Consider the following 16,548-nt stretch of genomic DNA (forward strand, 5'->3'; position numbering starts at 1 on the left):
TGTCTTATGCACCGAAAAATACGGTAAGTTTTGTGAATGACTTAGTGTCATGGTGCACATGATGATGTCAAGTTGATTTTTCTGAACAACTTAGTGTCATGTTGCATGTGATGATGTCAAGTTAATTTTTCTGAACAACTTAGTGTCATGGTGCATGTGATGATTTCAAGTTAATTTTTCTGAACAACTTAGTGTCATGGTGCACATGATGATGTTAAGTTAATTTTTCTGAACGACTTACTGTCATGGTGCACATGATGATGTCAAGTTAATTTTTCAAAAGCCAAATATTTTTTATTTCTCTTCTGTTGTAAAATTTACACGGTTAAAGCCTCTTTAGTGAGTAATGTATAATGAAAGATAAACAAAAAAAAGTTACTGACTTTTTATGAGGAAAGTTTAACAAGAAATACCGGAATGAGAATTAAGTCTTTTATTTCTAAACATCTTCAGTGTTTTTATGTAGAATCATTAGCTTTGGTTAGAAGCTTCAAAACATCACAATGCTGATTTCGCTCACTCTGTGTCGTCGTTATTCAACCAGTAGACCTTCGTATAGCACTGGAATTTTAGCATACTTGCCGTAGACATATACAAGGTGATAATGAACAATGACCAAACTTAATCTCATTTTAGATTAATCTGAGAATACTATTAAAATAGATTGGAAGGAAACCTCTCCACATGTTGAAAATATTGAACGATGAGTCTAAAGGTTCACTAATCATATTTAGGTTCTCGTTAGATAAATTGCTCATTAGAATAGATATGAAATGATAGAATGATAACAGTAGATTTTAAAACCCATTTGATCAAAGCACCACAACTCCTCAACATGGGGCACTGACATTATTTAGGACATATAATAGTTTATTGATAAAAATATTTGCGTATGTGTATTTTTAAAAATATTTAACAGTTATTTAATTAAACAAGAACATACTCTATTTATGGTTCACAAGTGCTTAAAATATTTTTGTCTGCTTTTTTGTTAACAGAACAGTAGCTGCTAGCTTTCGTTTTACCTACCTTTTCTGTTAACAGTAGCTGCTAGCTTCTGTTCTGTCTGCTTCTACTTTTGTGTTATCAGAACAGTAGTTGCTAGCTTCTGTTCTGCCTACTTTTTAGTTAACAGAACAGTAGTTGCTAGCTTCTGTTCTGCCTACTTTTTAGTTAACAGAACAGTAGTTGCCAGCTTCTGTTCTAAATTTTTGTTAACAGAACAGTAGTTGCCAGCTTCTGTTCTACATCTTTTGTTAACAGAACAGTAGTTGCCAGCTTCTGTTCTACATCTTTTGTTAACAGAACAGTAGTTGCCAGCTTCTGTTCTACATTTTTTGTTAACAGAACAGTAGTTGCTAGCTTCTGTTCTACATTTTTTGTTAACAGAACAGTAGTTGCTAGCTTCTGTTCTACTTTTTTTGTTAACAGAACAGTAGCTGCTAGCTTCTGTTCTACTTTTTTTGTTAACAGAACAGTAGCTACTAGCTTCTGTTCTACTTTTTTGTTAATGGAACAGTATTTGTTAGCTTCTGTTCTACTGTTTTTGTTAACAGTTGTTGCTAGCTTCTGTTTTGTCTACTTTTTTTTGTTAATAGTAGTTGCCAGCTTCTGTTCTGTCTACTTTTTTTTGTTAACAGTAGTTGCCAGCTTCTCTTCTGTCTACTTTTTTTGTTAACAGTAGTTACTAGGTTGTGTTCTGTCTACTTTTTTTGTTAACAGTAGTTACTAGGTTCTGTTCTGTCTACTTTTTTTGTTAACAGTAGTTACTAGGTTCTGTTCTGTCTACTTTTTTTTGTTAACAGTAGTTACCGGCTTCTGTTCTGTCTACTTTTTTTGTTAACAGTAGTTACTAGGTTCTGTTCTCTCTACTTTTTTTTGTTAACAGTAGTTACTAGGTTCTGTTCTGTCTACTTTTTTTTGTTAACAGTAGTTGCCAGCTTCTGTTCTGTCTACTTTTTTTTGTTAACAGTAGTTGCCGGCTTCTGTTCTCTCTACTTTTTTTTGTTAACAGTAGTTACTAGGTTCTGTTCTCTCTACTTTTTTTTGTTAACAGTAGTTACTAGGTTCTGTTCTCTCTACTTTTTTTGTTTACAGAACGGTTGCTGCTAGCTTCTGTATGGTGCTGTTCGGAAGTTTCATGTCTCTGAGATTACAAGATTCTTATCTTTACCACATCTGTAACTGATGCCAAGTTGGTGATAGAGGAGGTTGATTGAAGTTCTGTTTAGGACAGCAGAAAAATGCAAAAGCCAACAAACATTTTATCAGCAAAATAAAACAGTCTAACATTCAGTTTAATAAAACTGAAATCATTTTGCTGTTCTTTTGAAATAAATCCTTTTTTTTCTTTAAAATTTGCATAATAGGAAAATATTATGACAGAAAAAAAAATTTGCTGTGTAACAAACACATTTATATACATATATATAATTAGTGGTTTAACTAGTCACGTACGCAAGTCCTTAATAAGTGTTTTGAAAATACGACAAAAAAAAATATTTGGCAATATCTCAAAGAGCTTTACAAATTTTACACACACCACAGTGCATTGCATCATGAAAGAAATTATAACATCGTAGTTTTAATTACAAATCCCTGACCAAGTATTTAATAGAATAAGTCCAAGTAAAAAAATTAAAAGATTTATGGCTTTACATGCCTTATCAATATCTTGTGTCACTCTCAACAGAGAACTGAAGAATTGGAGATGTTGATGAATGACTCTGGAAATTATCTTGACATTTAGAACATGCTGTAATACATCACTACTGACCCACTGAATATGTATTAAAGTCAGACAGTGACTAAGGAGGCTGTTACACGTGTAGAAATAAACTACAAAAAGTGTGTATATAACTGAACCTCTAAAGACTTTTACAAGTTGCTGAGGACATTAATTAAAAATGCTCCACCTGTAATGATAGTAAAAAAAAAATGTTTTTGCATCATTTTATTTTTATTTTATTGCTAATAAAAAAATAATACAAGTGGTTCTTAGAAAAATTAAACTGTTATCACATTGAATCGGTAGGCTTAACAACTATGAGCTATGGAATATGATCCAAGATGATAATGTCTTCAGGTCGTATGTCGCGGGATTATTCTAATTCAGTATATAAAAAACTTACATAAAAAAACAGATCTTTTATTATTTAATCCTCCCTAATAATGGTCTGTACTTAAATTATTTAATAAAGGTTATTCAAATAATTAACTGATTTGTCATATATTATTTTGGAAGTATAACAATAATATTACACCCATTCATTTTGTCTAATGAGAGACAAAACAAGTAGCCAAAACCTGCTCATAAACAAGGCTAAAAATTATGTTTACGTCTCATCAGGACTGTTCCTTGTTTATTCATAAGTTTAAAAAATAATAACACTGTGAATGTTGAATGATGTAGGTGTTTTCTAATATACATTATAATCATTTGAATTTTTTTTTTTCTTTTAATGAGACTTTTTTCGGTAGTTTTTCATATGTTAGGTGAAACTGTGGTAAAACTTTTGCATCTTAAAAGAATTGTCAATTAATTATACGAGTGATTGTCCATGTAAAATTGAAATTTTCTTTAAGCACAATTAATTTAAGTGATGTTTTTCAAGGCTGTAATATTGTAAAAAATGGGGTATTCGCATTAACATAAAGGTTCATTAGAAGTGTTAAAAATAACAAAATTTGTGGTAAAAGTCTGTTTAGTATATTTTTTTAATCATTAAAGAACTTTCCATGCTGCATCTGGCTTATATTTGGGACTGTTTATTGTAGTGGAAAAAAAAAAAGACAAGTTTATTAATTTAAAAATCGAAATTATGTTACGTAAGCATTAATTACTTAGACAAAAAAAAACAGATTGTGTATTGGACTTGTATGGCATAACGTTCAAAAATAAATAAGGTACTGAATAACTTGTTTGATTTTATAGACCCAGCAATACAGTAATCGTATGAATAGAAATGTGGATGTGTCAAATTATCTACGTTCTTGGATTTTAAATGAAGAAAATATAGACTGGAGATACATGTGTGCTGATAAAGCGAATGGTGTAAGCAGTATCAAGTGAAAATAAGTACCTGTACCATGGTGAAACGGTTCCAGGCTTACCTACCCAACTGTCATCGTACGTACAGTTGTATACATTGTAGGGCTCACTTAGCTAACCATGATGAGCTAATTTCAAAGGTTTGCACTTTCTTTTACTTGTTAAAAGTGTGTTTAAAAAAGGAAATTTTATTTAGTTGCACGTGCACACTGTATAGGGTGAGGTTTACAATAGTAGTTGTAATGATGTACTCTTTAAATTATAGCATTATGTGTTGTTGTTTTTTTTTGTCTTCTTTCGGTGAAATTTTTTTGTTGAATTTATCATTAGTGTATTCATACGTATATTTCAGATTGAATGTTGCATTGAAACACAAAATGCGTCACTAAGACTAACTTAAAATACAGATTAGCGACACTTTAAACAATATTACACATAGAAAAAAAAGCTGTTGTTCTTTCAGTGTAGTATCTTGAGTTTTGTGAAATACTCTTATAAGCACAGTGCTAACATTTTAATCTGTTCACATGCTTTAATCAGAAAGCTCTAATTTTTTGTTGTTGTTTCTTTTTGAAAATACTACGAAATTACTTTTAATTTTATGATCACAGTATGTACTTTCTTTGTTTCCTGATTTTTAAATATATGTGCTCAGTCTGTTTTTGTTTTTGTACAGTTTGGAGGTGCTTTGCTTATACAGTATTTGTAGACAAACGATTACCTTTAGTTTATTGAAATTATACAGCTAATATAACACGTGTCAGATCTCTATTAAAAGAAGAAAAAAAAAACACTTAATTATGCAAGACTAAGTTAGAAATTTAATTATAATACATGCATGCATAACCAATAACCCACACCCTTATCATTGACTCACTTTTGAAGTTATATCTCACCATATAACGTGTGAATTTTAATCAATGAAGAATACGGTTATAATGTCTATTTCTTTTAGTCAATAATCTCTCAAACTTAAGATTTAAAGAGTTTGAGGATTTGTGTATAATATATACTGAGACATACAGGGACTCAGCCAGCACTAGAGATCCTATTTAAACAAAAGCATTCAAAACTTAAGATCAGTGAAGTGTTTATTTTCTTAAAAAGTCGAATGCTATTTGGACGTACTTGATTGGGCTGATTGTTCAACTCCTACCTGACCCTGGCTATACTCATGGATTTATATTGAGCATATATGAAAAAAAGATACATTTTGTATGCAATCTCTTCAACTGTACACACAGATTTTAGTATTGAACAAATATGACCTTGAAAATTTAGATCTCTGCTACATTATTCTGATAAATTATAAAATACAGATGTTTTTATGAATTTAGTATGAAAAGCTGTGACTATTAAAATCAGCCAAAGTAAGTAATTAATAGAATCTTAAAATTAGTAACAATACTATCTTAAAACTGTAAGCCAAGGGTTCTAAAACTTACACTAATTTTGAAAAAATAAATAAACATATTTGTTTTTAAACACTTGTATCTTATTAGTGTACGAGTTCTGTACAATTTCAATGTTTTACATATTTGATTTCAAAGTTTCTTCTTAAATGCATGAAGTTGCGTATGCGAGTAAATATTTCATCAATATCCTAAATGTGATAAATTAAATTAAAATATGATTACGTTTACTGTTATTTTATAAAACTTTGCACATACTATAAAGAATAATTTGTTTTAATATCTTTCATACAAGAGGAATATAGAGCATAGTTGTTATATGATTTGAAGTTACATTGCTTGTAAATTATGATATAATTGAAGTACCGTATTTGACGGCATATAGGACGCACTTATTTCCCAAAATTTTGGCTCAAAAAATCGCCCTACGTCTAATATGCGAAGTTGAGACCTTCCGCAGGCTAATCTTCTTCCTAACGCTCACTATCCTAGCATACGATCAGTACAGCATTCCAACTACGAAGTAAGAAATAGGAAATTTGCATAGGCCAGACGCAGTCGAATTTTCAGCATCCTGTTAAAGGATGGAAGATCTATCTCTTAAAAGTGCGAACGCTTGTCCCTTCAGAAACAAGGTTTTGTCACGTCGTTTTAAGTCTTTTAAGAAGTGTGGCATTAGCAATGCTCTTGATGGCACAGAAGATAATGTGTTATTTGAAGTCCGTGATTCCAGCAGCAGTGACGAAGATGAAAATTTTTCTGGTTTTGAAGATGAAGAATTTTCTGGTTATGAAGATGATTAAAGTGTATCCCCATTTTCTTACTGTGTTTTAGTTTATGTTCAAGTGTTTTCTGCTTGTGTAATGTGCTGTTAGATTACTTTCACCAATATATGCTTAAATACACTAAAAACTACTAAAAAGTACACTTTTCCTGAATCTGACCTGCTGAAATGGGGGTGCGTCTTATATACCCATACGTCCTATATGCCATCAAATATGGTAATTTGACCTATTTTGGCATCTTTGGACTCCATCATACAATTGCAGTTTTAATTCATGTATTTGAAGAAAGGAAAAAAATATATAATGTCTGAGAAAAGAAACAGTTTTGCAATTTCAAGCTGGGTATTTTATTTTTAAATTCAATCTTTTCCCCCTTAGTCATTCCAAGGAAGTCAAGGTCGAGCCTATCTCTTCAATTCTGTGTGAGTACTTTGACTGCATTTGTTTTAAACCTAAACATTTTTATTTTGTTTCTGGTGGTTGAAAGGTTATTGACAGTAACAAGAGCCATGTGTATGAACTTTTTAAGCCAAATTTATGGCACACGTCTTAGTCAGTTGAATAGCTAAGCCTAACAAGGTTTATAAACTATGTTTTTAATCTGACAAAAGTTTTTGTAATCTGTTATATACTTTTGTATATGTTTCAGTATTTTATGCTGTACGTTCTTGGTGGTTCTTGGTTTAGTGTTTTCTTTTGTTGTTTTTTGAGTAAAAGATTGATCTATTATGCCTACAGTTTAGTACAAAAGCTGGGCCTTCACTTTGGTAGAGCTATGTTATTTTACCGAACTCATTAAAAAGTCATGGAAGAGAAATTCGTAAAAACTCAAACTTGATTTTAAAAGGATCTGAAACTGATTGATAATGTAGTTCTTTTTAAAAAGTTGAAAAATGTAACTATATATATATACAGAAGTAGAAGGAAAACGGTTAGTTAAGGAAACAATTATTCCCAAAAGGTTCATGTATATTACAAACTTTAAAATAGAAGTGTAAATATTCATTCCTTTGGCTTATAGGCATTAGGTATCGAGACATGTAGAGTTGGGTCAAATGAATTTGCACCTCTTGTATAATACAGAAGTTACCAAACCTTTTTGTTTGTTTTTTAACATTCATGATAAGAAGGCATTAGGATAAGGCAATAAAACAAGTTAGCTATAAATGAAACTAATAGCATGCAAACAGATGAATGTAAAGGATGTCCTTTGTGCTGTGGAAGGCAGGAAAAGGCTGTTAGAAGCTCATTTAGTTAGTTCCCTTATTTTGTTTATATTTTACAATTTACAGTGTTAATGTGGGTTGTGGACCGGCTGAAGAGAGGGTACTCTTGACTGGCCTCCATGCTGTTGCTGACATCTACTGTGAATGCTGCAAGACTACACTTGGTTGGAAATATGTAAGGTCTTTAGCTCTAGTGAAATTAACTGGCTTTGTAATTGTTGTGTTTTCTTAACAATAATAACTAACTGGGCCACACTTTTTTTCTAAACAAATGCATGATTAAATTTTTGTTAATAAAAAAAATATTTTCTTTGCAATTGATTTTTGCTCTGGTCAGTAGTTTTATGACTTCATTTTAAATGAAAGTTTGAATGATACTATAAATTTACTAATACTGCATTGAGGCTTGAGGGCAGTGCCTAAATTGGAAGGCTGTGATGCCTCTTCTATGATGAGAAAGCAAATAAAGTAATCAAAGACAGATGCTGAATGTTATGAATATAGTCTTTTAAACAACAACCCAAAGAAAAGCTTCTGATGAACCTGGAGCTTAAATAATAAATATGAATGAATATTAATTTAAATAGTAAATCCTTCTGAATGAAAGGATAAGAAGTGGATATTTAAGACATATTGAAGTGTAAAAGAGAAGGATTTACTAAATTGTTTAAAATATTCTTTCAATTGAAAGACTATGCACCTTCAGTTCAACATTCCTGTATCTTTTATCACTTCATTTGTATCACTGTGAAGGAGATGACGGTTTACATCCTAGCCTCATGTACAATATCAGAAACCTAGTGTAGCTTGTGCTTTTCAAATTTGCTTATAATTCACCCAGGAAATTTGTTGAAGAGCTAAATAGTTAAACTCTAAGGATCTGTAGCACAGCAAGGGTGAAAGAAGAAAGCTATCCACTAAAGAAACCATCCCTATTGTACATCTGAAAAGCAATTAATATCTCGGCCTTTGCGACATTTCTTGATTAATTTTTCTGATATTGTTGATTATATACCCGAGTAAAGGGATACGAATAAACTCAGTTTCCAAAAGGTGAGTATTTTGAAAATATATATTTAAAAAAACGCATTATATAATAGTGTAAATTTTTTAATATAAGCAAGTGAAAAATAGTATTAATATTTGGTACCTGAATCAGGCATTTATTTGAATAAAGTAAAGTCACAAGTTGAAATGCAATTATCTGTCTAATTTTGAATTGACACAATGTTTTTTTTTATACTTATTAGCAGGAATCTTTCAGTTGAGGGAGGGAGACTTTACAGTTGCATTAATATTTCAGATTGAAAGGTGACTACTTGACATGTACTATAGAAAGAATTATTCTTGAATAGACAGTAAATAAATAGCTTTTGTAAGTGAGAGAATATATTTTATCATAAAAAGCTTTCTTTAAGAGGATAATGAAGTAAAGAAGCTTGTCATTAACAGGAACATGCTTTCGAGTCCAGCCAGAAGTACAAAGAAGGAAAATATATCATTGAGCTGGCCCACATGATTAAAGAAAATGGTTGGAATTGATGCTGGATGGAGGTTCTATTTAAGGCAAAAATGGAATTGACTTTAAGAATCCCTTGACTGTGTGTTGATTCTGTTTTTAGAAGAAGAATTGGCGGATGTATCCGTTTTCTTATCAGAGGAGTAAACCCGTCATCCTTTTTTTTTTTTAAACGAGCACCAAGTGTATCATAACTACCTTACCTTTAAGGTTAACAACTTCCAAGTTTTGTACAGCAGTCAAGTGTACTGCTGGTACTTTACGGCAAGCGGCATTGCTTTCTTTCTTGTTCAATTCTAATGTGATCTGGCTTCATCTTTCTAAGAGTTTTTGCAACATCAAAGTGTATTTTTTATTCAAGCTTTCAGTGCTTGCAACATGTATGGCACTGTGCATTCATCGTATGTAGATAGGTGTTAAAAATTAGTCATGGTGAGGCAATGAAAAATCACTTTTTGTACATGTCAGTCATCAAATGTCAGTGTATCTCTTACATAAGGTTGTGTGGTTTACTTTGTTTTGGTTCTGTTTAGCATCTTTTTTTTTTCTTATTCTTATATTAAGAGTTGTGAGCCATACGGTTTTGTTTTTAATTGTAAATACAATTTTTTCTGTGTGCATTTTTTTATCGATTTCATTCTGGCTTTCAGGAAAGAGTTTCATATTTTGTAAGTTAATTCCAGTGATCTTCTTTTACTGTTCTTAAAGTAATAGGTACTAACATAGGGTTCTCTCTTTCTCTCATATAACAGACAGCATGTGCATCTCTTATTATAAAGTCGGTATTTTAATATCTTGTAATCGAGGCTATTATACACTTCTCTCATTTTGCTTGGGATTATGTCCCTGTCTTACATTATGTTCAACATATCATCATCGTATTAACCCCGTTAAGCCTTAAAAAATTTATAATTATATCAGTGTGCTTGAGCTACTTTAGTTTTTATAACACTGCTTGCAAAGTTGTATCATCAAGCATTTTTTTAGTATAAATACTTAGAGATGTTCCACCAAGTTATCTGTTAAGCAGAACTGATAAAACTAAACTGATTTTGCCTTTGCGTTTAGACTGTTTAGAGGAATCGAAGCTATGATCAGGGGTACAGTTTCTATGATTACTATTAGAGATGTATTGTACATTAATTTTGACTTAGTAAGGTAGAAATCACAGCAATATTATAAGTATTTTTCAACTTAACTTCAATGAACCAAGATACATATACCGATGCAACAACTAATAAGTGAGCTAACGCAGTTTTTAAAAAAAAAGTTTCATCTCAATTTATCATTTGACAAATATAATCTGAAATTTATTTCTATATATTAATTAACTGTAGTTTTATCGAGTGTTATTATATTCATATATTAGCTTAACAGAATATCTTGGTTTGGAAGTGTTAGTAGTCACTTGTATCTTTAGGCAAAATTAGTTTACACACTCGTATATTAATTTGGCTTATGCGATACGAGTCAAAGAGACTTAAAAAAGTAAACACAAGTATTCTTATAAATCTTAGAGATGAAAATTAAAGCTAACAATCTTTATTACTGCATGTGAAAAACTAAATAAACTTAAAAAATAATATATTTTGTTAAGTTATGTATTTCTGAATCTCTGAATGTATTTGTATTAATGTACTTGCTGTCCAGAAATTGTGTTAATAAAATTGATTATTTTTTATTTCCAAATACCCTGCACATGAGCTAATGCTATCACTTATCTTCATTTAATGTTTCAGGCTTTTTATAGTTACTTAAGTTTGTAACATATTTAGATTTGGTTATCCTGTTTTTCTTCAATACTCTTTTTTTTTTTTCTTTCATTGTGATATGATAAACTTTATTAAATTTGTAAATTTTATGCTTTTTTCTTGTAAGTTGAAACATTTATTTCTATTGTTTTGCAAGAACTTATAAATCTTTTTTTATTATTATTATTTTCCAAAGCTTTGTTCTATTGTTAGAAATTCTAGAAACGTGTGTAATGTGGTAAATGTCGACCACGTGTCAGTGATATCTATCGTCCGCTAGGGAATGACAAAGGTAGATAGTGAAAAAATGCTATATAAGGCAGGTTAAAACTTCAGTCAAATATTTCCATGCTTCTTGCATTTCTTCACAGATTTTTGTGTTATTTATTTATGTAAATTTATCGTAAATGTAAATAATGGAATGCATAGTGCTCAAATAAACACCTACTGTAAATGACTTAACACAAATGAATTGTTATTTTTAACCAGATCTTACTTAATTCCTTTTACACTATTTATTGAGTCAAATAGAAAATAAAATTTGAATGCTTACCTAACAAGATAAATGTTATACCGAAGATCTCGTACCACTGTACTGTTAATAACAAGTGTTTCTATTTAAAACATCACAAGCTGTTCAACACAGTTTTCATTTAAATGAGTTATAAACCCACTTTTTTTTTGGCAACTGTAATATATACAGATTTTAATATTTAAAATGAAACTGGATTTTGTAACAGCTTCATTGTATTTAATGTCGTTTTCATTATCACTAGCGATGTTTCAGAGATTCCCCAGATAGTGATGGTATACCAGGAATAACTAATATTATCTTGCAGCTATTTTTCAGGAAAAGTGGAGTTTTATAAATCGTTTCTGGTCAACATAATTAAAATTCTGATAAAGCTTACTGCGTGTAGTGCAGGAAGTTTTGGTAACCATCAAAGTTTTCATAACCATGTTGTGTGAAAAAAAACTAAACGTATTTCCCAAAGATGCAAATTTAATCTCAAAACTGTGCTGGTTTCTTTTTGAAATCTTAATATATATACATGTAGATCTCTCCCTAAAAAAACATAATCTCTGGAAAAGATCTTTTTTAATTTTTATTTTTTTTACATTACATGATAAAATTAATATTTTGACTTCTTGAAAGAAACTAATGATCCTTATGGCCAGCTAACATTCAGTATCTCTGGTTTGGGAGTAATTAAGTTTTGGTTGCTTTTGCCCTTTTTTCTGTAGAATATATCTAGGGGTAGTGGTGAACATTAAATTATCTCGGCACCAATAAAATTTGCATCTTCGGCAAATATATACAAGTTTAAACTCCCTAAGGATGATTATAATATATTGTATGTCTTCACAAATTCACACTTTCATCTGCACAACATCAAAAGTCATGGCATCACTTCTCTAACATCACTGTTGAACATATTTTGAGCAAAGAGTAACAATTGAAAACTCCCCAAAAGATAGGGAATCCGCCGTTAAGCCAGGTGGGGGGTGGAGAAGTTACAATGTGACTCTGAATATTTTTAATTTCTGGGTTAGATTTGTTTTATGTACTTTTGTATACCTATCCAAGTGCCACAAGGCTAAGAAGCATTCATAACGAACCGACTGACTACTTATTTGCCGTATAGAGTACAGTCGAATGTGAATGGGCCACATGTTGGTGTATGACTTTCCAAACTTCCTCGTGTGTTTAGAGCAACCACAATCAATGGATTAATCATGCTGAATATGTATTGATACTATCCATCAGCTACAAAAACTTTGGGTGGACAAATTATTTCGTAACAGTAGCTACTTAGTAGTCAAAATCTGATAAAGATAACTACACCCTTGTGTTTTATTATTCATGTGTAGTAGGTAGTAAAAGAGTAACATAAATCATGCAAATTTTATTTGAGCAAGTAGAAAAAATAAATGGAATTTGAAATTTAATATGTTAAGCCTATTTTGTATGATTTAATTTTAAATGGATGACAAATACACTTCTAATATAATAGTTTAGCGATTATTTGAGTCTTTCTGAAACATATGGGAAGAACCATACAAAACTTGTCAGTTTATTATATTTCACATGATATTTCTCAATTTGCCTCATTGTTTTCCATTTTTAAACCAGTAATAGACCACTTAAAACCAAATCAATCTCGATATGGGTGCAATTTGCCACAAAATGCTGTTTCTAGATCAGTGATTGTTTTTTGTTTTAAAAGGCAGCTGTCTGTTAAAGTTGAAATTCACTTAACCAATTTCTACCAAATCTAGCATTTAACCCTGAATATCTAGTGCTGATGTTGAGGTTTAAGTTTCATCATAATTATTCACAATTGAAGTTGTTTAATGTACTTCTTTATTACAGTTTCTTAACAAATTTATATTTTTCATTTGCCTTTGATAAAGTAGAAGTAATATAAATGAAGGAAAGCACATTTATTCATTCTTCTTTTAAAAACAATCTGAAGCATTATTTCAACAGAATAACTTTTACTCACCAACTGATCATAACGAGTTACTCGCCAACTATTCATAACGAGTTACTCGCCAACTGATCATAACGAGTTACTCGCCAACTGATCATAACGAATTACTCGCCAACTGATCAGTAACGAGTTACTCGCCAACTGATCACAACGAGTTACTCGCCAACTGATCACAACGAGTTTATTAGTTGAATGATCTCAAGATGTTGATTTTTCTTATCATGTGGATGCTGATACATGTTAGTAGCCTTGAATACCTTAAGTTACTCCATTTCAGACCTGTGCAGAAATCAACATATGTACTCTGGTGCTACACTCTTGCCAAAAAAATAATTAGACGTAATTTGAAAGGTTTGTTAGGTAATTATTGGTGTATAGAATACTTTTTAACAGAAAATCTGCCGTGGTTGAACTATCTCGAGAACCATGCTTGCGTTATTCAATAATAGCATTTTCCTTTATTAGGTACCCAATGAGAGGAAACACGAATGTCGAAAAGTTTGTTCTTGAGCTAGTCATACCACGGTAAATTCTCAGTTTAAACTATAAACTACAGATATTTTATTAACACTTTAGGCCTATATTATGCACTATTAATGGCATATTAAATTTGGATTTTAAGTTGTCAGTGAAAGACTTCCTCTTCAGTGAATATTTGCAGGCTTTATCCATTCAGTATTGTTGTTTTGTTAGTCTCTTCTTTACTAGTTTAATATACGTGTTTGTAATGTAAGTACCGAGAACAGTTATTACTATGTAAGAAAAACAATGTTTAGAAAAGTGTACGCACAAGTTTATTCATTTTGGTAAACTTGCGTGCATTTTTTCCAGTTCGTTTTATTGTTTAATAATGTTGCAATTAAAATCAGTAAAATGAAAATATTTACATATTATGGGTAGCTTGTAAAATATCAGTTTTTTTATTCTTCTTTTGGTCTCTAAAGTTGGTTAAATTGAAACATTAAAGATAATATTATAATTTACAATCATTTTATTTGTAGGTGATTATAAAGCATAGCAACATTTAGAAACTGTAGATGTATTTTGGTTTTTAGTAAAGTATTAATTATGTTTCATTTGCTTTCCAGTGTGAGGAAATAGGTGTTGTATGTATTTGTCTTAGTGTTAAATGTTAATCTTTTTATGCATATCCCATTAAGTATTTCAGATTTTATTTTATTTAACTCTTAAATTATCTTTATTGTTTTTTTTTTCAGTATCTATGTGCATGTACAGACAGATTCAATAATATCGATATTCTTATTCCAGTGTTTCTCAACCACCACTCTGTCCTTGCTGGTCCACCGGATTTCACAAAAACAAACAAACTCAAGGAATATTCATGTGTAAATTGTACTGGTTTTTCATTGTTTTTGCATTTTAGTGGTTTGCAACAATTCAGGTAGGCAGTGAGCCAGTCCCAAAAAGGTTGAGAAACACTGGCTTATCCTACAAGCTGATATGTGCATCATTTATAAGCTTGTTGTGCTAATGATAGACTTGTTATTTTCTATTGAATGATTAAATGTATTTAAAGCTTGGGGAGTAAAATCTGCATGAAATGCTTCTCAAAATAATTAACCAGAATTAAAACAGTTCCACTATCTTCGGAATAACATTTCTCGTAGTAGGATTTCCTCGTGACACTTCTCGCATCTTTAAAGTGCAGAAATATAGTTCCTTTTATATTTATGTGAGGATTGAATTACCTTCTCTGACTTTGTGTTTAGTTAAGTATAGATTAATATTTGGATGAACAGTTTGAAAAACTATTCATCTACAAAAAAAAATAATGTAAGTGTTGTATGACACTGTTCTCTTTCTCTGTGTTATCGTTATGATGCTGTTCTTTTTCTCTCTAATGCTTACAACTGTTTTCTCTCTCTCCCATCACAAATGAGATTAATTTGTCCAAAAGACAAAAGAAATGTAGCTGTAAAACTTACTGTAGGGAACCTATTAAACTTTTATTGTAATGTCGAGATATAAAACCTTAGAAGTATTTGATAACTTTGTACATTTAATGGAAGGTCTTTAAAACGACTAATTGTGTATTTAAGGAACAAATTTTTTTTTATACTAGTTATTTCTTATTTTTATTTTGGAAACTGATAATTGTGATGTAGTATTCATAAACTAAAAGCTGCTACAAATAATTACTGAAAAAAATTATCATTTACACCGATGTACAAGTTATGTATTACGCCCAAAAAAATGTTTCTAGTAATGTGTAAATTGAAAAATAGTTGATAAGTAGGATTTTTTTTAATATGATGGCTGTTAACATCTGCCTACACAGCATGTGTGTGCCAATCTCTAGACAACAATTCACTCACTTTTTATCATTTCATATGTACATGTTCTTTTTATTTAGAATGAAAATGCTGCCGAGGTGGCTGTTCATGTAAAGAATTATTTGTATTACTATGAGATGGATTTCCGCGTTACTTTCGATGTCTCAAAACCGAGGTACAGAATGGTATTACTTGAGAAATATTGATTCAAAATGGCCACTTCCAAAATTTCTTGTGTAATGAATCCCTCAAGTAATATGATTATTCAAACTAACTCAGAGTCAAGTTTCCAGAAGCACAACATAAGTTTTTTTATGTCTCTAAGCCAAAGTTAAGTATTTGATTCTCGGATGCATGCTTGTGAATGGTATGTTTTTTTATCCTTTTGCCAATAACTAATAAAGTGTTGTTTAAACACTATTTTCCCTTGTTAAATTGCCAGTAATGTCAGAAATATATTTAAAAAAAAAAGGTCCATAGCCACGAGGTCCTTGAAAACCCTTTTTTTTTGGTTCTTGTTTAACTTCACTATAACCTATCGAAATAGTTAAGAATAGGTTTATAAACCAGGCTTGGATAAAGAAAGAAATTTCTTTAAGGTTTTCTATGCTTCTAAAGCTCTCTTTACAGATGAAAGGCATCATCCATGTTTGAATCTTCGGTAAGTAATTGTCACCGTGGAGCACTGAGGTAAGTTGTTAAAGTAAACAGTTTAGTTGGTAAAGAAGTTTTATGATACGTACTATGTAGGATATTCTGTCGAACTCTACAGGTTGGAAACTTGGTGTTGAAAGACATTTTTCTAAATAAAACATCAACGTTATTCACTATCTTGTTTTCTGGTGATAAATGTTAAATGACTTGCACATCAAAGAAAACATAATTGACAAAGATCACTTTCACTAGCATTTCATTTCGTGAAGCCTTAAGCCTACTAAAATAAATTCATTAATTGATCTAATTGAGCTATATGATTTTGCTTATACACAACGATTTCATTTATATATGTATGTAT

The 16,548-nt window shown here is 30.8% G+C and overlaps 1 protein-coding gene across 3 annotated transcripts in view; it reads left to right on the top strand.

The window, feature by feature from the left end:
* Positions 1-10,682, top strand: part of LOC106463676 (protein yippee-like 1) — a 19,184-nt gene extending 8,502 nt beyond the window's left edge. For all 3 annotated transcript variants that reach the window (XM_013923732.2, XM_022391249.1, XM_013923731.2), the window contains exons 2-5: positions 3,935-4,191; positions 6,627-6,670; positions 7,541-7,649; positions 8,927-10,682. In XM_013923732.2, coding sequence (XP_013779186.1) covers positions 4,090-4,191; positions 6,627-6,670; positions 7,541-7,649; positions 8,927-9,016 — 345 coding nt within the window. In that variant the 5' untranslated portion in view covers positions 3,935-4,089 and the 3' untranslated portion in view covers positions 9,017-10,682. The remainder of the gene's footprint in view (positions 1-3,934; positions 4,192-6,626; positions 6,671-7,540; positions 7,650-8,926) is intronic.
* The last annotated feature ends 5,866 nt before the right edge of the window (positions 10,683-16,548 follow it).

This window comes from Limulus polyphemus, unplaced genomic scaffold (assembly GCF_000517525.1).
Source record: "Limulus polyphemus unplaced genomic scaffold, Limulus_polyphemus-2.1.2 Scaffold1458, whole genome shotgun sequence".
In the NCBI taxonomy this organism is placed as follows: Eukaryota; Metazoa; Arthropoda; class Merostomata; order Xiphosura; family Limulidae; genus Limulus; species Limulus polyphemus.